This window comes from Talpa europaea, assembly GCF_964194135.1.
Source record: "Talpa europaea genome assembly, chromosome: 6".
In the NCBI taxonomy this organism is placed as follows: Eukaryota; Metazoa; Chordata; class Mammalia; order Eulipotyphla; family Talpidae; genus Talpa; species Talpa europaea.
Genome location: NC_140072.1, coordinates 39,012,295 through 39,035,046, shown reverse-complemented (window position 1 = coordinate 39,035,046; position 22,752 = coordinate 39,012,295). Strand labels below are relative to the sequence as shown.

General features: G+C 38.1%; 2 protein-coding genes across 4 annotated transcripts in view; one reads left to right on the top strand and one right to left on the bottom strand.

Moving 5' to 3' along the window:
• Window positions 1-1,345, top strand: part of EIF5B (eukaryotic translation initiation factor 5B) — a gene marked incomplete at its 3' end in the record, with an annotated part of 60,454 nt that extends 59,109 nt beyond the window's left edge. Inside the window, exons 23-24 of the mRNA XM_084235042.1 lie at window positions 719-880; window positions 1,238-1,345. Of these exons, the coding sequence (XP_084091168.1) occupies window positions 719-880; window positions 1,238-1,345 (270 nt within the window). The remainder of the gene's footprint in view (window positions 1-718; window positions 881-1,237) is intronic.
• Window positions 1,346-3,093: 1,748 nt separating this feature from the next.
• The window catches only part of REV1 (REV1 DNA directed polymerase), a gene marked incomplete at both ends in the record, with an annotated part of 57,217 nt that continues 37,558 nt past the window's right edge, over window positions 3,094-22,752 (bottom strand). For all 3 annotated transcript variants that reach the window (XM_084235442.1, XM_084235441.1, XM_084235443.1), the window contains 12 exons: window positions 3,094-3,205; window positions 3,427-3,529; window positions 3,782-3,938; window positions 4,040-4,260; window positions 4,760-4,880; window positions 5,468-5,701; window positions 6,571-6,776; window positions 6,950-7,115; window positions 8,183-8,285; window positions 14,244-14,416; window positions 14,658-14,878; window positions 20,346-20,465. In XM_084235442.1, coding sequence (XP_084091568.1) covers window positions 3,094-3,205; window positions 3,427-3,529; window positions 3,782-3,938; window positions 4,040-4,260; window positions 4,760-4,880; window positions 5,468-5,701; window positions 6,571-6,776; window positions 6,950-7,115; window positions 8,183-8,285; window positions 14,244-14,416; window positions 14,658-14,878; window positions 20,346-20,465 — 1,937 coding nt within the window. The remainder of the gene's footprint in view (window positions 3,206-3,426; window positions 3,530-3,781; window positions 3,939-4,039; window positions 4,261-4,759; window positions 4,881-5,467; window positions 5,702-6,570; window positions 6,777-6,949; window positions 7,116-8,182; window positions 8,286-14,243; window positions 14,417-14,657; window positions 14,879-20,345; window positions 20,466-22,752) is intronic.

Below are 22,752 nucleotides of genomic sequence, written 5' to 3'. Positions count from 1 at the left end.
TCCCCTGCCTCCAGTGGGAAAAGGTGCTTGGACATCATCTGAGCACTGGCTCATACTGCGTCTGTACCTCTCAGTGGATTGAGCTAGACCATTTATTTGCAGAAATTATCTTCTGTGAGGTTTTAGTCAAACTCTACTCACCTGTTTTCATTTACTATGTTTCTTCATGCCACAAGCAGTAGTGTTTTTTTTTTTTCCTCCTGCTCAGACTCTAAGTGAAATCCGATCATTCGCTTGCCCAAACTTCTTTTCCCCAGAATGAAATGCAGTGGTTCATACTGTGTCCTTCAAGGCCCCGCGTGTCCCCAGTTGCCTCCCTGACTTCATCCCTGCTGCTTCTCCTCCCTTGTTCATCACTGACCACTCTCCTGGCTAATTGTTGATACAGAACCTTTATGGCTGCTGTTCCCAATGAACATGCACCTGTTATGTGGGAGTCATGCAGAAATAGCAAACTGCAGTGGGTTGATAGAACATTTTCAAAGTTTTCCAGAACAGTTAGTCATCTTCTGTTGTCCGTGCAGCCAGCTTATGAAGGCCAGAAGGCATGTAGTTTACCAATGAGAAGGTGACACTGTGGAGATCCTTAGTAATGGGGGTCACAGAGCTAAGATCTTAAAGACACTTCTGCTCAAGTTTTTATTTCAGCTTTCCAGTGATGGCACCTGTTACTGGCATGATTCCTCTGTATACTTTATAGTTTGTTTTTATTTTATAGTTTGTTGACATTGGAATAGTAACAAGTATTGAAATAAACCATAAACAAGTGGATGTTGCAAAAAAAGGACAGGAGGTCTGTGTCAAGATAGAACCTATCCCTGGTGAATCTCCCAAAATGTATGGAAGGCATTTTGAAGCTACAGACATTCTCGTCAGTAAGGTAAGTATCTTAGCAAAACCGAACAGTTGGGTTGTTGGAAAAGTCATGTTTTCTATGTAAAAATGCATCGTGACTTTCCCAACAATCCAGTATTTTAATAAAGAGGAGGTCTTCTCTGGTTTCCTTTATGTAAGAGTTCCAAGGGCTGCAGTTAGAACTTCAGGAACCAAATGGGTCTTGTTTTTTTTTGGTTAGGATTTAATGTGGAGGATAGTCTTGTCTCCCTTAATAGAGTGTTGATTATTCTGCTTCCCAAAATGGCAGGCAGGTTATTAATCTACCTAAGAACAGACTAAAAGGGCCACATGCTTTTTCTTTGGCACTTGATACATTGTTTACTGTTTGTGCTTCCTGCAGATCAGTCGCCAGTCCATTGATGCCCTCAAAGACTGGTTTAGAGATGAAATGCAGAAGAGTGACTGGCAGCTTATTGTGGAGCTGAAGAAAGTATTTGAAATCATCTAATTTTTCCACCTGCAGCAGGAAATGGAGTAACTGCAATATTGTGTTATCACCAACAAAAACAAGACAAAATGGAATGGATGTATCTGGACACTGATGAACTTAAGTATGGAAGGAAAAAAATAGGTGTATAAATGTTTTCCATGAGAAACCAAGAAACTTACACTGGTTTGACAGTGGTCGATTACATGTCCCCACAGTTCCAACGTGCCTGTTCACTCACCCAACTCCTATCCCCACCCTTCTCTACTGGCTGCTGTTTTAAAGTTTGCCCTTCCCCAAATTTGGATTTTTATTACAGATCTAAAGTTCTTTCAATTTTATACTGATTAAATCAGTACTGCAGTATTTGATTAACCAAGCTTCTGCAGATTTTGTGATTCTTGGGACTTTTTTGATGTAAGAAGTAACTTCTTTATTTATGCATATCTTTCTCACAGTGAAATTTTTTTTTTTGTGGGGGGTGGGGCATTCTGCCATATGCCCTTAGGAATTTTTAAAAGTAGAAAATTAGGCATTCTGATATATTTATCTGCTTTGTGTGAAACCATGGTGTAAAGCATAGCTGGCTATTTACTGCTTGTGTAGTCATGAGAGTCCACTGTAATCAGCACAATTCTTAACTACCAATAAAGAAAACAGACATTCACCAGTCAGCTCTGTTAGGCCTCCATGGTAGAATAGCTTCTCACTCATGACTCACCATCCTTGGTTTAGCTCTTGTAAAGGACAAGAACTATTTTATTATCCATACCTTGTGGACTAGAACATGTTAACAACACTAGGGGTTTTTAATATACTGGTCTATTTTGTCCTAGATATCCTATCATGCACACATTTTCTGATGAGACAATCAATCAGCAGTGAATAATTTGGGCTTAGAAGTTGTGGAGACATCAAAATGATTTATTTGTAATAATCTGAATGTAGTTTTATGATTTTTCTGAAGGATGTGGTAAGTGGATCCACATGAGCATATAAACTCCTTCCCCCAAGGTAAGAAATCCATTAGCGTTAATATTCTTATAACAGATCTCTAATACCTGACTATTTATATAGCACAGTATTGAAGTCAGTGTGGGGTATTTGAGGAAAATGTTCCCAAGTATTCACTGGCATAGAATTATAAAGTATTAGGGGATAAAATAGTATAGAAAAATATACATTAAAGTTTCTCAAGGGCCAGTAGAGGCAAAGAGAGCACTTCTTTGAGGAAAGACTTCAATTGTGTGTGTATTCTAATTCAAATATGTAAATTTCCTCCATTTGGAAGAAGTAAAGAAGATTTTCTCAACATGTTCCTGTGTTCATGCTTGGGGATGAGATTACTTAGAACAAGTAGAATCCCAGACTGGGACCTCTCAGGAATTCAGAGCTCAGCATGGAGCCTGTAACAGTAAGTATAATATAAATAGTTCAGGATTTGGTTCTAAAGTTTTGAAAGATTCACAAAAAAAAGACCCTGTACAAAATATACATACAGTTCTTTATTAAACAACTGTAAACACTTCACTGTAAAAATCCATAAAACTTTATAAACAAACATTTTGTAAATAGAATCTATACTACAGTAAAAGAATTAACACAATTATTTACATGCAATACTGACAAATTTGGCACTTATTGAAAAGAAATGTACAAAAACACTTGCTTAAAATTATAAAACTCAGCATTACTATCATGCACTTTGCAAATACCTCACAAGCACTTATGGCACAGCTAGCAGAGAGCACCAGGCTCCCTGGTAATATTTATGTGACTTTTAATGTGCTTCCATAAGTTTGTTGTAAAACCACCTGAACATTGTCAAGAATAAAGTCAAATGCCATATTCCAAACTGATTCCACCGACTGCTGCATCAACCTAAAGGTGGGAAAGGAAGAGAAATATGAGGAAAGACTAATTTCAGAACACCACGGTTTTAAACCATCTAAGGGGAACAGCACTATTTACTACCCAGTTCATGTTTCTCCAGGATTCAAAATAAAGGGTAATTACACAATGTATTGCCAGAAAGTATAAAATTTGCTCAGTGCCTTGCCTCCTTGATTTTGCAATGTCATTTTTCCCCTTTGGCAAGTTACCTTTTCATGTATTTTATAACTAGATCCAGCTTTTCCAAATCTTTTTCCTCTATTAGGTCAGTACAGTACTTCACAACTTGTAGAATGTCTTCTTCCATTGGATCTAGGAAAGGGGAAAAACTTCAAATGAAGATCGATGTATCTTCTTGAAGGACAATTATACTACTGATTTGCAACTATCAAATGAATGGGCTGCAATAAGGAGCTTTTCAAAGCCAAATCCGGCATTCAAAAGGTTACGTAGGATTTAGATGGTGTAAGCTTATTGGAAAGTGATTTTCCATACTTGAATGTTCATGTTTTCAAATCACGGGGCCATTACATCTCTAAGGCTATCTATACCAGCCAAGCCAACCTGAAATAGTAGTTATCCATTCTTTGAGCAAGGTCTTCACATCACTGAACTCCACAGCTCCAGCTAAGTTGGGTGCTTGGGGTTTAGCAGAGCCAGACAAATCAGGCTGCAAACCAGAAAGATTTGGTACCTCTGAAGTGGAAGCACAGCGTTCTCCCTGTTAAGAAAAAAAAAAAAAAAAAAAAAATTGTGCTATATTTAACATAACGTTAAATATACTGATAACAGGTCAGTATTTTAAAGTATGAAGTATATTACCAGAGGTTTCTCAGAAATAGGACCATCGTGTCTCAGAAACCCATCAATTAGCTTCTGGGGACTCCCACAGGCCCCTGGCAAAGTTTTCGCAGGACTATTAAGCAGCTTGTTTTTCAAAGGACTCTGAGTCTTTTTTTGAGGACTGATGGGATTTTTCTTCTTGTTTCGTTTCTTTTCTTTCACCGCTGGTGGTTTAAGCTGAAGTAATGAATTCTTTGGCACTAAAAGGGTGGACAGAAGATTTTAAGCACGTGTCTGGGGAGGGAAAAAAACCTGTGCTACCCAAAGACATTCCTCCCCCGCCCCCTGCCGAGACTGGGTGGCTGTCTTAGTGACAGTGTGTGATAGTACAGGTTCTAAAGTTCCAAGCATCTCTGCAATGCTAACCTGATTCTTGGGAATGCTGCTTCTCTATAATGTGGTGCTCACAAGGATCTGAACTATCTACATAGTAAATGTGTTTGTAATGCATGTTCAGAACCCTAAAGGATACAGGCTTAGTCGTACTTTTTTTTTTTAAAAAAGAATGGTGTTTCTAAGTCAAGATACAGCTACAATGAGAACTATGACAACACTTACCTGAATTGTATACTCGTTCTGTTCCCACAAAACAAAGAGCTCTTAATGTGACCAACAGCCTAGACTGTGGCCATTTATACTACAATGGAACAATGATTTCATTTCTCATCTTCACTATTACATGTCACTTCTAAGGCTTACCAGATGCACTTGCTGACTGCTGATGAGTGGTGGTCTCTCCCTGCCTTTGTCTTTGATCATAAGCTGCTTTGAGTTCTTTTTGAAGCTCAGCAGGAAGGGCAGCAAACACCTCAGGATCCACCTAGTAGAAAAAAGGTTCAGAGTCCAACAAGAGTTTTGACAGCCCAGTCTTATTTTTCACAAAATTTATTGTTTTCAAATCACTTTTTGGATCTAGTTCCTCAAATCAAAACTCATTAATTCTCAAGATTTTAAGGTAGAAAGAAATAACATTTAAGAGTAAACTGACTCTTCCCTTACAGAACAATGAAGGTAAGAAACACTAAAGGTAAGAAACACTAGTTAAAACTGAGAACCAAAACAGGCTGATGTGTAATTTTTTTTTTTTTTTAAGCTTTGATTGTGTTACTGCAAAGTGGCCCAAACATCTGCTCTGACCAATGGCACAGCAGCAGGTTGTATTGTGGGTGGAAGCACCCACATACTATATAGCCTCCTCCTTCATTCCCCCATTGTTCTACTCAGTTGCCTCAAGAGGCTGGTCTTTTAGTCTATGTCCTGCTGCAGATGGTGTAGGGATAGGCTAATCTACCTCTTCCCCCCCCATTAAATGAGAGTTGAGGGTACAAGAGGAAAAGGGAACTGAGGTATGTCTGGAGTATGATGGGTGAGACTATTTTAACTGGAAGGTCCCTAAATTTAACTTGCCTGTGAAAATGCTGGAAGGGCTATTACATTAATTCCTGTGTCACTGTTAGATTCTTGAGGTTCTGGTATTTGCAACAAAACTGTCCCAACTGGTTGTGGCAAAATTCCTGCACTACAGCCATTTATTGGTTCGTTCTTTTTGTCACCATGTGGTTCTCCTTGCTGAACAGCACAAGCCTGCTCTACTTGTTCCCGGAGGTCTGGTGGAAGTGCTTCTAAAACAGACTGATCAAGCTGTAAAATACCATACATACAAGAGTCTAAAGTTAAAGCATGTTCAAAGAAGATGTTGGAAGAGTTAATACAACTTTAATTTCTGTTTGAACATCTGTGGTAATGAAACAAGGGGTAGATACCAAGCCAGGAAAACCATCTCTCATTTTAAACCAGCGTAGCAAGGCATGGAATTTGGAGATGATGTCAGCAGCCAGTTCCAGAGAAACACTAAGTACAAATTATACTCTGAATTTCGTGGACTGGAAGACTATAGGTAGCGCCTTAGTCAAGCTCAAATCTTAGTGGGATCTAAGCCTATGACATGTCAAATTTTGGGACTGGGTAAAAGCCCTGTGTCAGAAGTTTCTTCTTTCCAGCTCAACTATTTTTGGGTAACTCATCAGAAACTAGGACTCACATATGCCTCAAAATTGCCTCTTTCCCTATTATCAGTCCGTATCCTACCACTTGAGGGGAGTAATGGACACAAACTGACTTCTCCAATTGAGCTGAAAACTCAATCCCAGCAATATGCCACATTTACAGTCCATACCAACTGAATTATGTCAGGAAAATCATTCAGGTTGTAAATATTGCAAGAAAAACCTTTGGCACCTCTACTAATGATCAGCAAGGCTGCATTGCTGACTAGAGAGCTCAGTGGACGTGATTACCACTATTAAGAGGTGGTAAAGTGGCTGCTGACTGAGTACAGAGAACTGGCTTTCACTGGTATCTCTCAACCTGCCAAAATCAGAAATTTCCCACTTGGTGTTCAACAGCAGAAGTGTCCCTTTCTTGGCTATACTGATAAAGGAATTCATAAGTCATTCCTATTGTATGACCACTTTTGCACTTACGTCATACTTAGAACTATAAAAATATACCTGGGAAGGTGATGGGACCTCTATACTCAGGTTAAGTCTTGATTTTAAACTGATGGGAGGATGCAGACCATTCCATTTCCCTGAAGACTCAGTGGCTTTGCTAGTAACAGGACTGATACTTGATGTCAGATGTGTAGAAAAAGATGGCAAGAAAGTGCAAGTTCTAGAAGCAGATGATATTTCTAGGTCCATAGCTGCTAGAAACACTGAAAAGTATAGAAAAACAAAGAAGTCTTTAGATCTTGGGGGATGGTATGAACTAATCCATAGCAAGTAAAATTTTGATTCATAATTCAGAACAATTTTTTGTTAGAGAGCTATTGCCTTCCTAAGGATATCAGCAGGACCAAAATGAGAAACACTGCTGAACAAAACTGACCTTCTTTGTGTTCCTCTTCTGTGGATTTCTTAGCTTTTTGAACTTGGAATAGATCAAGGACAGAGTGTGATCCAGCAGAAAAGTGGCTTGACTGAACTGATGGGCGAGTGGGACAGGCGGAAGTATTGGAATTAGTTGGAACCAGTTGATTCACTTGAATCCCAACCTAGAACCAGAAAAAAGAATGTTTCTAGAAAAAGAAGGTAAAGACATGAATCCAAACTAGAAAAATTCCCAGTTAATCAAACTTTACTATTTTTAGATCCTGTTTTTAGAATAAAAGGTTTTTTTTTTTTTTTTACATGAAAGTACTCAAGTAGCTTTCTATGATTACAAAAACTACTTCCATCCTAGCTGGTGAGCAAGTTTTTCACCTCAATCTTAAATATTCAACTGTACCCATATATACTGTAATCTCTTCAAAATCAGAAAATCAAAAAAAAAAGTACATCCTACTGAAGCTCAGAACTAAGGTTTTTAGAGCAAGATTTAAAAAATTTTTTAAGTAGGGACAGATTGGCAACCTACATGTAACTTTTTTTAAATGAAGTATTTTTCAAATAAGGGATGGTGAGTAGGCAGGGCAGTGGGTAACTGCAGGTATCTGTACATATGACTACTCCCCTACACCACTACGAAACCTTGTAACAGTATTTTAAGAAGAAATTTTCATCAAGGCTGGCTTAGTAATAAATTTTTAATCCCTCTGACCAAATCATTATCTCTATTTACTCACATACGTGTATACACATACAACCAAACCTAAAAGGTTAATCTTTAGGAAAGAAAACGAAGGGTTTTAAATTTTTGATGCCCTCTTGCCTTTCTCAAAGGCATCTTCATGTGCTTTTGCTCATCATCAGACATCAGAATAAATTTCTGATGAAGAAGGATATTAAAGGTGTAAGACTTATTTGCAGGTTCACACTAATGATCCCATCTATTTTCAGAGGAACAGGAAGGAAGACTACACACGAAAGATCCAGTGTTTGGTTAAAACACAATTACTATAAAATTCAAGATATAAGATTATTTTAGGTAAATAAAAAAAAATAGAGCTTTCAGGAAAAAAAAAGATCAGGTGAGATGAGAAAGCAGTGTTTTTCAGTTTCTAGTCTGTATCAAAGGTGCTGAAAATCTATACTGAACTCCTCACTACCCTCTATTAACATTCTCAGATAAAGCCTTAAATGAGAAAAATGTCACAGAAAGTGTAGAATGTCGCACACTTACCCCTCTCATATCCGATATATTTAGCTTCATTGTATGAAACATGTTTAGTGTGGCTTTTCCAATGATTTTTGCACTATCTGTTGCCTGATCAAGAGTTACAGTCCTGTAAGGAACAGAAGTTACATTCCATATGTATTCTCCAGTACACTTCAGTATGGAACTGTTTAAAGAGTTGAGAAAAGTTATGAACTTTACAAAAAATTTAATTCAGTATTAAATATTAAGATGCATGAGACAGTCATCCTTCTGGGTAGCCAGTAATTATTACACTGACAGTCGTGGGGGGTGAGGGAGAAATCATATATAATTGGGACTTTAAGATTCAAAACTAGGGCGCCTCCCTGGTGGCTTAGGGGTTAAGTCTCCAGCCAGGGAGCTGACCCACATAGGGCACAGGAGAACTCTCCTGTCTTGCCCACTGCCCCCCTTGGCAGTATATTTCAGAAGATCTGCCTGTTCTACTCCCCACTGTGTCTCTGGTGAATCTTCTCACCCCCTACACTTCTGGCCTACACATCAGTTCTTACATACATAAAATAAAACCTTTTAAAAAAAAAGATAGAAATCAATCGAGAGACCTAGCCACTAAAAATGGGTTAGAATATTTCTTAGTTATTTTAGTTAAGCCATGCAAAAATACGAGCATTAATTACACTGCCAACTAACATGAATTGAAGTGCAATGTGTCAGCTCCTAAGGCAAGTTTTAGGTTGCAAGATAGAAATGATTAATTCCTTTGTGTTTTGGTTCTTGACTCTACTTACATGTGAAGTAAAGCCAGAAATGAATAAAACAACGCGTAAAGGGTTATGTATGACAGGGAATATGGCTGTTCCTTGTATATAACCCAGAGACTAGTAGAATATATGATCCTTAGATATTCAAGAAATCTTGAAGGACAGAGAACCTGCCAGCATTATTAGGTGCCCCAATCTATATTTGTTATTTTTTTCAATATCATGAGGATTTTATATTTTCACATCCAAGGAAAGGACTCATTTCTTGCAGGAAACCATTTACAAAATGTTTCCATTGATTTGTTACCTTATAATTACCTTATGTTTTTTCCACAGATAAATACAGATTAACTTAAAAGCAAATCTTTTAGTGGACCATTTTAAACATGTATTTATCTTCACTTTTTTCTGAATCACCACTACACCAATGAAAAATCATTTTTATAAGGTATGACTCAAAAATGGGAGGGGAGACAAAAGTAGGGGGAAAATGTTAATCATAATTTAAAATAATGAAAAGCAAACTGATAAATGGTAAGTCACCAAATACCTACTTAATGCCTGAAGCAAGGCATTGACTTGCGGTAGTAGCCCCATTAAGAAAAGCTCAGTATTAGAGCTGTCAGATATGTATGGAGGCAGGGGGAGAGAACAAAACTAAAAATATAAGCGAGAAGTAAATTCTCAGAGATTTCCTTCCTCCTTTGCTGAAGTCTTATTACATATGGGAACAACAGAGAAGCTAAGGAATGTCACAGACAGTTAAGTGAAGTAAGGCACCACACTCAGAAGAAACACACCCTTTCTCACCCACACTGCCTCTTCTGAGTATCCAGGATTTGAGCTGCCATCTTTACATCACCCATCCCCCTAGGTAGGAAACTGGAGGGTTTCATTCTGGAAAACCGACAAGCATACTGGAAAAGACTACAGATACTAACACTTGGTTGTGGCAACCAAAGATCAGGTCCCTCCAACCACTCACCTATATAGTGAAGCCCACTGTTCTATCCATCCCACTAAAAGTCCTGAGGTTCCAAACATTTTAGCAAATCACTTGAACAGTCAGTCAAGAACACCTGAACAGATACCTGAAGAAAATCTTTAATATAAAAGACAGCAACAGAAATGGGAAAGAGAACTCATGACAGACTGATAATGGGACAAGAATCTTTAAGAGACAATACTGCATCTGTGAAATAAGGTATTTAAAACAGAGTTTTGAAGTGTTAGAAATAAAAATTTTAGTACTGGCTAAGTATGGAGGCAGAAAGACAAATTCCAGAACCCCAGAGAAGATCCTGGAAAACTCCAGTGAGAAAGAGCAAATGTCCTTTAAAATAGACAATCTTAATATTAATCCTGGGGAAAAAAAGGTAACTATGGAGACTTCAAAAGTTTGAGGTTCAGAAAATGATTTCCAACTCCAAGTTATATAATCTTTAAGAGAAAGCAAAACTATTGAGGGGAGGTTCAAAAAAACTTCCACTTATGTATTCTTTCTCAGTAAGACAGTAAAAGATGAGAAGACGTACTTCAGTAACCAAGATGAGATTAAAGGAGAATCAAGATTCTGGGAATCAAGAGATCTAACACAGATTATAGAGACGTGATATCCCAGGATTCCAATTTTGCAGTATATCTTAAAACTAACCCTGATGGGAGAAGGCTGAGGTTCACAAGAAAGAAATCTCCAAGAAAGAGATGAAACCAATAGACGGCTGATGTATTCAAATGCACTATTATAGCAGGTTTGGTGGTAAACTCAGTGCAAATTTGCAAAGCAAACAAAATATAGTTAACTCCAGAAAAAAATAATTCAACAGCAAAGGAAATGTGATCACAGTGGACAACAGGGACCTCCTATGAAAAGTATGTACAAAACACAATAATATAACAGTTAGTGACTGAACCCAAAACTGAAGACTCTTGAGGACAAAGGAAATACACATACAGGAGAAGAAAGCAACAGATGATGGAAGAGAGAGGGGAAACACTCTCTTTTATAGTACAAAGTCAGTGAATATTGTGCAAAGCTGAAATCTAGAAATGGCAGTGAAAAATAAGGATTTAAATAGAAGAAACTAAAATGTTGAAAAGGATGGCACTTGAGTTGGGGAGGAACAGTGCAAGGAACTGAAAGCACATATATGTTAAAAATGCATATGCACAGAGGAACTTCAAGGGGAAAGTATTTTCCCCAAAAGGAAAATTTCTATGAAAAAGTTTCCTAAGTGATAACAAAGTCACAGATCTGAATCTACAGGTCGCTCTTAGGCATGCAACTTCAAAATCATATTTTTATTACAGTATTACAATGTGAGAATCTGAGTCACATGATTGCAATGCAACATCCAATTAAGGACAATTACGGATTACAGAATTATGGAATGTGGAGTACCACGTCTCAATTTACTCAACGCGGCATTAGACTACAGCAGGGAGCCACAAACTTTTACTGTCAAAGGTCATACAGTAGGGCCTCCCAGGTGGTGCAGCGGTTGAGCGCTGGGCTGCGGAGCTGCCTGTAGCCTCTGCAGCGCCGGTTCAATCCCTGGCCACCAGCGAGGGTCCCACATGGTGCGCAGACCTCTCCTGCCGCCCGCTGCTCCCCTCAGCAGTGTATTTCGTCAGTCTGCCTGTTCTATTCCCCGCACTGTCTCTGGTGAATTCTCTCACCCTCCTGCGCTTCTGACTTTACCCAGTGCTTGTATAAATAAATAAATCGTAAAAAAAAAAAAGATTTAAAAAAAAGTCATACAGTAAATAAGCTTGTGTTTTGTGATCTCTTTCATGCAGTCTTCATTTTTTCTCACAACCTTTTATATAAAGATTATCCACTGCTCACTTTAAGTCATAAAGGGGTGATGGGGGGGAGGAGGGACACAGCCTAGATTTGTCTCACAGGAAATACTGTCAGTATTGTTAACAATCCTGTACACCAAAATGTTAGGGCTTAAATTTATGCCTTACAGTTGATTTATATCTTGGAAACACAAAATTACACTTATTTCAATAAACCATGTGCTCTTTCTGCATCATCATGTCTCATCCCAAATTATTAATTTAACGACACGGCAAAATACACTTACCTACCAGCAATAAGCAGCAGAGTTTTGAATTACTATGTTTACTAAACAACGAATTCTTGTTTGATATAAAAACCAAAATATTTGTGGAAGTGGGCCTCCCCGGTAGCGCAGCGGTTGAGCGCCGGGTTGTGAAGCTGCCCGCAGCCTCTGCAGCGCCGGTTCGATCCCCGGATGCTCCCCGGCCACCGGAGGAGGGTCCCACATGGCACGCAGACCTCTCCTGCCGCCCGCTGCTCCCCTCAGCAGTGTACTTCGGTCCTTCTGCCTGCTCTGCTCCCTGCTCTGGCTCTGGTGAATTCTCTCACCCTCCCGCGCTTCTGACTGTACCCAGTGCTTGTATAATTCAATCAATCAATCAATCAGTCTTTTAAAAAAAAATATTTGTGGAAGAAATGATATGGTACCTGAGATCTGCTACAGAATAACTGGGAGAAGAAAAGGAAGAATGGTGCCAGGGGAGCTGAGTGTTAAAATCAGGTGACAATTCTATCAGGTGATGGGGACACTGGGAGTTCACTATACTATTCCTTTTGTATTTTTGTATATATTTAAATGTTGATAATGAAACCTTTTCTTTTAATTAGCATAAAAAAGGAATACCAACACTAGCAAGTAGATAAATGCTTATCAGCAAAAACTGAGTATTATCCTTGAATTGGGGTAAGTTAAAATATAATTTATCCCGATTTTTAAATATTGTAACTGGGTTTTCAGAATGCCTGTGTTTCCTAAGAAAGATTAAATGAAGGCTAATTTTTAAAATTAAGATTAGACAAAGTGAGTGCCTAGATACCACTACATGAAACAAAACATACAATGCTGAGTAGCTGTAAGTTCAAAATGCATACATGGCAGAGAAAATTGCCACCAGTTCTCTTTTTTTTAAAAGATTGATTGATTGATTGATTGATTGATTTATACAAGCACTGGGTACAGTCAGAAGCGCAGGAGGGTGAGAGACTTCACCAGAGTCAGAGCGGGGAGCAGAGCAGGCAGAAGGACCGAAGTACACTGCTGAGGGGAGCAGCGGGCGGCAGGAGAGGTCTGCGCTCTATGCAGGACCCTCCTCCGGTGGCCGGGGAGCAGCCGGGGATTGAACCGGCGCTGCAGAGGCTGCGGGCAGCTTCGCAACCCAGTGCTCAACCACTGCGCCACCAGGGAGGCCCACTAACCAGTTCTCTTTCCAAAGAAAAATTATTTTTGGACAATTCCTTCCATGCATCTTGAACAAATAAAATTCTAGGCCTTAAACAGAAAGGTCTTAGAAATTGGATTCCATTTTCATACAGAAATCATGTTTAAAAAGATAACTATATTTCTGAGCAAGGGCCTTAAGAAGTGACCATAACACAATATTTAACTACCATTTAGTTGATATAGGTAAAATTAAGACTTATTAAAAAACAGGTAAATATTCAAAATTATCAACTACATAAAAATATTTTATAAATTATGTTTAATGTGTAATTTATTATCCCTGTTTTCATGGTGAACAAATGTATTAATTATAAAACGGGAAGTTTTTCCTAGCACTCACAACAATAGCACTATCTATACATAGATGTAGTAATGTGTGTGGCTGCCATGACCTAATCCTTAAACTTGATTTTAGAATTCCTCTCATGTGGTTTTAGGGTAGAAAAAATACCTCAGAACACTGGCTGATTGACAGATAAATTAAATGCATTGTACCATGTAATAACGTAAAATGGCATACTAAATTAAGACTTTTCATATTAGTCATAAATCTTAGATGAAGTTTTAATTAGTGGCCCTTACATAAAAAAAGGGTCTTAAAATGTTTTCTGTCTGTTGTCACAGACTATGAAGATTTAAATTTTCACAATAGAAATTATACCTACTTAACTGAAGCAACTGTGTCATTAAAATCTCTTTCTTAATTACTGTACTGAAATTTCCCTCAGGGACCCTTTCATCAAGTCCATAATTACCTTTGGGGCACGGGTCTTTCTGTTCATCACTCAAGTCAGCAGCCTGACAAGTCCAAGGAAAGGTTGCCAAGGTGGGGAGCACACTGCCAGATTGACCTACAGCTACACACCTGCTTGTCTGACTGAATTCAAATGGCCTGGGGCTTAGGCTAGCACCACAGACTCAAATAACCCCAGAGTTACATATCTTTATTCAAATTATTCCCTGGTCTCCTTCAGTTTCTATTAATAACCTACACTGAAACATTGATATCTAACATCCTCTTTAAGGTCAGCTTACCTGGCAATGTTATCACAAATTCCATGACCTCCGAATTTTGCAGTTTCTACAGGAGCCCCTGGCTTTCGTACCATGATTTTGAGAGTTAAGCGTTTACCCTTCATGCCAGCAGCTTCAAGCCGTCGTTGGATTTCTTCTGAAAGATTCAGAAGAAAAGCTTCTGCCTCTTTTGACTACAGAGAGACAAACAGAAAAACTTCCATGTTATTTCTACATGCTTATTTTTGTCAAGCATTTTAACTTTCAAGATTAAATCATTTACTTCCCTGCTAGCTAACCATCTATTAAAAACAAACCTTGTGCAAATTATGGAACTAACAACAGTTTGAAGACTTAATTCAAGAGTGTATGGTCTAATTGGAAAGATAGACTAAGTGGAAGTATGAAGAATGAAGTAAAACCTGTTATCAGTACCTGTGTAAACCTTATTCCATAGTTGATTTCAGCTGAAACAGATTTTCTTTCTTTTTCAGTTCGAACTGGTCTATCATCCAAACCACGGCAGAACCTATAAAGCATCTGACCTGTTTTGGGACCAAATTCTCTTTGGAGTTTTGCCATGGTCATATATTGCAAGTCTCCACAAGTTCTAATTCCCAAAGATGTCAGTTTGGATTCCATTGAACGTCCAACTCCTAGAAGTTACAGACAAACTATTAAAAGCAATTCAGCAATATGAAATAACTATCACTCATGCAGAAAACAACTAATTTAATCTCCATTAAAATTTTAAAGTGACAAAACTGAAGCATCTTAAAAAATTTTTACACTTGATCTTATTAGCCAAAAGGCTGAGAAGCAATTTAAAAATTTTTAAATGTGAACTCTTAGTAGGATTATTGCTAGAATGTACTTATCAATTTGGATTCCACATCTAGGTATACAGAACTTATCAAATATGTATCACAAAAATTGTGGGCTTTATTACTGAGTAATATCAAGATTTCTATCTTATTCCCAAACTCAGCTAAGTAATAGACTTGTATAAATGAGTTTACAGACCTATTAGGACTTACAGACCTCTTAGGACACTCAGAGAATGTCTAGGTCACTACTATAATTTTGCTGAAGAAGAAAATTTCAGAATAGTTTTATTCACATTTTTAAGGGTCTTTTTAAAAAATTTATTTATGCATATAAGAACTGGGGTACAAGCTAGAGGTGTGTGTGTGGGGGAGGTTTGTGTGTGGGGGAGGCGGGGAGAGGATTCACCAGACAGAGTGAGGAACAGAACAGGCAGATCTACTGAAATACACTGCTGAGGGGAGCAGCAGGTGAGTCAGGAGAGGTCTGCTGTGCCATATGGGTAGCTCCCTGTCCAGCCACGGGATCAAACTGGTGCTGCAGTGGCTGCAGACTGCTTCATAGTGCTGTACTTAACCCCTTGGGCCACCAGGGAGTCCCCTATTCACATTTTCTCTGAATGGAACTAGAACACAAACTTAGGACAAAGGCTCAAACCCCAAAATGTTATTGGACAAAACAATACCATTGACCTCAGTGGGTATAAGGTTCCTAAGCAAACAAAGTGGCAGTGGGGGGAAAGACAAAGATTTCTTTTATCAACAAGGACGATCTTCCCTAGAAAGATTTTAACTATTCCATAGCTGGGCTGCAATGTTGAAATCCTTATGTCATATGCTTCAACACGCAAGGTATAAGCTTCACCCATAGCAAGTTGTTGAGTTCTGTTGCTCTGAATTTGCTCAAAAGCTTAGCAAAGCTTTACATAGCTAGGGACATCAAAATTCTTATTAAAATGGTCTCCACATCACCAAATAAATATTTTCAATCAGTGAGGAAAAGACTTTTTCTGGGCTGCTGTGGGGTCTTACAGAGATCAGAGTGAAGTCTGTAATTTTCTGTTCATCACTGTTACTGTTAGTTCTGCCTTTTTTGAGTGGTCTTCAGTAGAAGGAACAACCAGTCTAGTCCACCTCTGCCAAGACAACCACTTGAAGTAGATATGTACGACAAAACATCTACGGTTCTAGAGGTAGATGAGATACATTTAACCCAAGAAAAATGTCTCCCAAATGGAAATCAGATGAAGGTGAAAAGGGTACTACTTCCTATTTAGGCCATTTTATAGTTTGAGTCAGAACAAAGGACAAGAATATGAGTGTCTAAGCTAATAACAAAAAATCCTCCACAGGAAAAGCATTCACAAAAAGGTAACATTCTAAAGTGAAACCTAGCTGACTATTTTTCAAGATAGGGAAGAGAAACCCAAGGGAATAAACTAATCATATACTAGGTTGACACTTTAACAGAAAGGATTTTTAAATCTTTATTTTCCTTCCTTCACTGCCCAGCTTCCTACCAATGAAAGGTGACCATGATCTGTCCCTTGCACAACTGGGGGTGGGCTGGGGGATGTAAATCCTAGCTTTTCAGAGTACCTTTAAACACTTTCAGATTACTTAAAGTTTACCAACTATCTGAGAAGTATACTTTTCAGAGTATAATGGAACAGTATAATCATTCAAGTAATAGGTGCAAATGAAAGACTTATCTTAAACCTCACCAAATTCATCATACTCAACCTAGGCTGAGGTACCACCCTTGGGAAGATTCCCTCCACTGCAAGTTAATCTAATGAAATACAATGGCCTGAAGTGAAATGAGGCAGGAAGGCATGTGGCGTAGTCTATCTCTAACCCTATTACACTGAGTGGGGTGGAAAAATGACTACCAGAATCAGCACCAAAAGCCAGAGAGGGGTCCTAGGCTAATTGGTGGCTTCAAGTTAAGTGTCCATCAGGAAAGGAGGTACCTCTAAGAAGAAAGTAGCAGGGTCTTGACCAAATTGAATGTAGCCACATGGGAAGGAAACAGTAAAGGAAAATATGCTAGCTTAGAACCAAGTGAGAAGAAAAAAAACAAAGATCGGGAAGCCCCTGGTCAAACAACTGGAGCAAAAACTGTCATTTTCTTAGAAGGGGACGTGTTGTCATAGAATAAAAATGGCCAGTAATGTCCCCTTTCTGGCAAACAGAACCTGACAGACTTGAAAATTAGTACAACCGAGGCACTGAATTTTATTTAACTTCAATTAATTTAACTTTAAATTTCACTAGCTTCACTTGGTTAGCGCCTACCATATCAGGAAAGTGCAAATCTTTATGAACATCTACACTTATCATTGTATTTCGCTGGGAATGGAAGAAGATGAAAACCAGACGGGAAGCATAAAACCAGCATAGGTCATACAAAGTGCAAAAGGTCCTCACACTGGGAAGACTATATACAGGGCAAAAAAGTATTGCAGAGATCCAAAGTACACAAGGAAATACTATTGTATTTAAATAGTTGTTGAGGGCCTCCCTGGTGGCGCAAGGGGTTAAGACACAACCTATGAAGCGATCTGCAGCCACTGTAGCAGGAGTTCGATCACTGGCTGGGGCGCAACCCACATGGCATGGCAGACCTCTCCTGTCTCGCCCACTGCTCCCCTCAGCAGTGTATTTCAATCTGCCTGTTCTGTTCCCCACTCTGTCTCTGGTGAATCCTCTCACCCCCCCACACCTCTGGCCTGTACCCCAGTTCTTGTATGCATAAATAAATAAATCTTTAACAAAAATAAATAGTTGTTGAGGCTAATTCTTTCTCTCATTAGAAAACTCGCTAGTATAACATAAACATTATTCTGAGGAGTCCCCTAAAACATAAACATAATGGTTTATTTTTCCCACTGATGTAGCTACAATAACTGCCTATTACTGTGTTAGGCACACTATGTGTGCTCAGTAAACATGAGCACAGAGGGCCAAAAAGCTTCTGGAAGGTAAGGGGTGAGATGTGTTATCACTGAATTTCTTCTGGTTATTGAAGCGCAAACTTCCCTCAAAGTAGGTTATACAAGATGTTAACGGATACTTTACATTCATCATATATCTTTGGGAAATTACTAGTTTTTAACAAAGATAAAAAGATTTCTTTATAGGAAGAATTTTCAGAATTTTTATTATGTGAGCCTTTTGCCACAGAGGTTCCCACAATCCTTTTTTTTTTTTAAAGTTTTTATTTATTTATTTTTATTTTTTGTTTTTTCTTTTTTTAAAGATATATTTATTTATACAAGCACTGGGTACAGTCAGAAGTGCGGGAGGGTGAGAGAATTCACCAGATCCAGAGCAGGGAGCAGAGGAGGCAGGAGAGGTCTGCGCGCCATGTGGGACCCTCGCCCGGCAGGCAGGGATTGAACCGGCGCTGCAGAGGCTGCGGACAGCTTCGCAACCCAGCCCTCAACTGCTGCGCCACCAGGGGAGGCCCCCCACAATCCTTTTTTAAAGAACAGTTTGCATTCAGTAGAACATACTTTTGAGAAAAGAAGGCTTACAACACTGTTTCCAGGACAGGGAAAACAACAGAAAAGGCTGACATTTTCCATACCTGAAATGTCCTAATACTGTTTATAAAAAATTGGGGACTTTTAAAATCAGTAATTTGACTTGCATATGTCAGATTACTTTTATAATGAGGAAGAAACCAATCTTGCTAATCCTATCTTTCAGACATCCCTCGGGAAATTCCAGTACTTGCTTATTAAGAACCTAATCAGGACAAGTAACCTTACACTGCCCATCAAGAAATAAATTCCTCTAGCCAGGAAGTAAATGAAAGTACAAGTTAAGATTACTGAGTTAAGGATCTCAAAATTCTCTATTTTTGTGTAAAAACCAACTATAAAACTGATTCAGTTTAAAGATAGTATTATGAACTGAATTGTCTCCTCAAAATTCTTATGTTTGTGAAAATCCTAATTTCTAGCACCTCAGAATATGACTAACTGGAGATAAGGATTTGAAAGAATAAAGCAGAGTCATTTGGGTGGAGCCAGAATCCAATATAACTATGTCCTAATAAGAAGAGGAAATTAAGACAGAAGAAAACACCATGTGAAGACACATGGGAAAGAGTCACCTACGAGCCAACAAGAGCAGCCCCAGGAGAAAACCAACCTTGCTAACAACTCAATCTTGGATTTCTAGCTCCCAGACTCTTTTGTTGTTTTTTTAAAACTTTGTTCTTACATCATTGCTAATTTTTAGACAACATGATTTCTCCCCCTCACTATGAGAATCTTGAGAAAATAAGCTTCTGTGGTTGTATGCCTCCTGTTCTGTGGCATGTTATGGCAGCCCTAGTAAACTAGCAGAGGTACTAATAATATATAATAAACAATCTCCAATTTCACATGCAGCTTTAAATGTACTGTCTTGATTTTTGCCCACCACAAATACACAGAAGCTTAGTGATGTTAACAAGTCAACTGCTAACAGGAGAGGACAGTCTGAAATAGTCTCAAGGGGTACTATATGGTTTTGAGAAATTTCTTAAGAGTTACCTACCACAGAAAGCAGGTCTAAATATTTAATAATTGCGAAATGAGTTGTCCTAGATACACAAAAAACATTACATGTATTTAAGGTCCCCAAAGGGCAACCACTTCTCAATTATATTTGAAAATTTTTCCATGATAAGATTTCTTTTATGCTAGGTTAATTAGGCACATAGTAAATACGGAGAAATATAAAATATACATGCTGCTCCTTAAACAAAAGGTACAGATGAAGTTGTACTTCAACCTCTGAATTGACAAAATATAATACTTCACCTAGGTTTTATTCTTCCTAATATGGTTCATATATTTTCTACTGTTAAAACTATTTACATTCTGAACTCTAAAAACTGTCATTAGTCATACAGGCAATTTTGTAAGTAGGAGAATCAATTCTCAAAACTTTACCTTGACCTGCAAGCACACTATTTCAATTTTATTTCCTTAAAGACCAAAAGTCACTGTCATATATTCCCTTTAAAATAATTTCTTAGGATTCCTTAATCTTGCTTCTTAAGAAATACTTAAAAGTAAAACACACTTGAAGCAAAACAAAGATGTAACATTAAGATCCTGACAAATCAATTAAGGGGATATTCACTGGAATTCCAAACTTTATTTTTCACGGCACTCAGAAGATTACAACTTTTTGAATTCATGTTTTAGGAAAAACCAGATACATTTTGGAACTATGAAAACCATTAATAAATGTTTACAATAAATAAAGTTAAAAAGAAAAACCAAAGATATGCATTTACCTGGTAGATTAGTAACTAGCTGACCTCTGATAAAATCATCTACTTCTTCTGGTTTTAAGTGGTACTGACCATCTGGTTTTGCTTTTCTAGTTGCCATTCTAGCCAGGAGAATATTAGAACCTATAAAGTTTTAAAAGAGAAAGTTGTTCAAGAAATATTCACCACTATTTTTTAAATTTGTTATCAAAGACATTCACATACAGGTTACCGATCAAATTTCTAAAATGAAAATAATTGGCAATTTTGATCATTTCAAATACAGTAAAAGTTGATAGAAGTTTGTTAATTCTAACAGATTATGATGAGTATGACTATTGAACATAAGTTTCTGTTTGTTCCAAAGTAATGTTATTCCAGCATCTCCTTCCTAGATAAAGGAATAGGGGAAAAAAAAAAAAAAAGAGAGAGTCTTAAGGCTGGAGTGGGGGAGTATGGAGGGAGGGGGAGGGAAGGGAACTACAAGTATTGAGGGCAATGATCAGAAATTAGTTTATTTTATGACTCAATGGATCCAGGCTAGATAGTGTAACAAAGTCAAAGGAATGTTATCATATTGGGAAAAACAAGAAAGTCCAAAGAACCAGAAGTCTCACGATTAAGATCAAAATACGCATAGTAAACGCTGATGGTATGAGTCTTCAAAACAAAGACAGATACTGATAGTGAGGTATCTGTCCATCTAAGATGTTGGTCTACACATGGATAAAGTAGAGCAGGGGAAAATGGTACTGGAGACCAAGAAGGTATCAGGGGTCTAAGAAACTAGGATGCTAGGTGAGCTGCTATGTAATTAACAACTACCTGCAGAAAGTATGGGAACTTAGGTAAAGACTACAACATGTTTTCCTAGGGAAAACATACAGATTCATAAAGAGGAAAAGCTCTGGAAAATTAACACCAAAATGACAAGAGTGGTGAGTTTTGGAAAAGAAAAGGGGAATGAGCTGTGGAAACATCAAGTGGGCCTTTCATTTTATGTGCTTAAACTTAAACACAAAAGAATGTACTTGTTATCATTACACTTATAAATTAAAAGTACTATTACAAACAAAAAACTAACATGGGCCTGATACTGGAATACAGTCTAAGTGAATGTTGGACATGATCTGTCAGATGGCATCAGGGAGTAAATAGGTAGGTAAAGCTGGTCACCGGAGAGATGCTGGGAATGTATTAATCTTATTTTTGTATCTTATGATAGTCTGGCCTTTTATAAATCTTGCTGCATTGGGAGAGACTGCCCTCCTGGGCTAGCTAATTCCTAAAGATAATAACTTCCTTGGGACGTTCTCCTATGCGAACCAGTCAACCCCATGCATATCCTTATCAAACTCTCACACACCAAGACAGTACTTCTCCTTCCCTAAATCACCTCACGTTAGGTACCACCCTTATAGTACTACAACTGCTAGAATTATCCAATGTAGCCAAACCTAAGCTCTTTTGTCTGGCCTTTCCCATATAAACCCCAATAAAAGCTTTGGCCTTGGATTTCCCCACACTCCTGCTTCTACTTCCTGACCAAAATGTGGTGCTTCCCTGAGTGGCCCTGAATGGTATGGCATACTCTCTCTTTCTGAAGACATGTAATAAAAATCTTCTTTTAAATGCCTCTTCTTTTAATGTCCTCTCTATTGTCAATCAGTTATTTGCACAAACTAAAAAATATCACAGGCACATGACTGGGAACTTTGCAGGAAGAAGAGCTCTGAATGAGAATGGAGAAGCAATGGTTAGAAGTGATAACGGTAAAATCAGGGAGATTTATTTCTACCTCCCAAGTCTGTAGCTTAGAGTATGGCAGAAACAAACCAGTTTCACTTAACAGAATGGCAAGAGAGGAGGTATCTTGGTAAAAGGTACTGAGTAGGTTCAGTAAGGAGGAAGCTTAGGTAAGATGGAGAGTGTTCCAGAGGGTACAGCTAGAAGAGTTAACAAAAGAATAAATGGTAGGAATAGCTGAGGAAACAAAGTGCAAGGCTTAAAGATATACCAGAGGAGTGGGGAGAGACAGGATCATCACTGAGGACACCTGTTAAGAAGGATGACTTCTTAGAATTGAGAGAGCAAACACAGGGCTGGTTGAGCATTCCAGGAAGAAGTTCAGAAATGATCTGAATTATAAGACTTACTTAACAATTACTCTATACTACCAACCACAACCCACCCCTGCATACAGTTTTAAATATGGCATCTCACTTTTTAAAAAAAATATATATTGTTTACAAATACTGAATTCTGTTCTTCCCATTTTTGAAGAACAAATAAATATTTCAACTTTTTATTCCAAAGATATTATTAACCATGTACTTAAATTTCCAACATTTTGTACTCAAGCATTACAAAAATGCTAAGTGCTTTAGAAGAGGCCTAAGCAATAACAAACAAATCTAAAACTCCTAAAAAT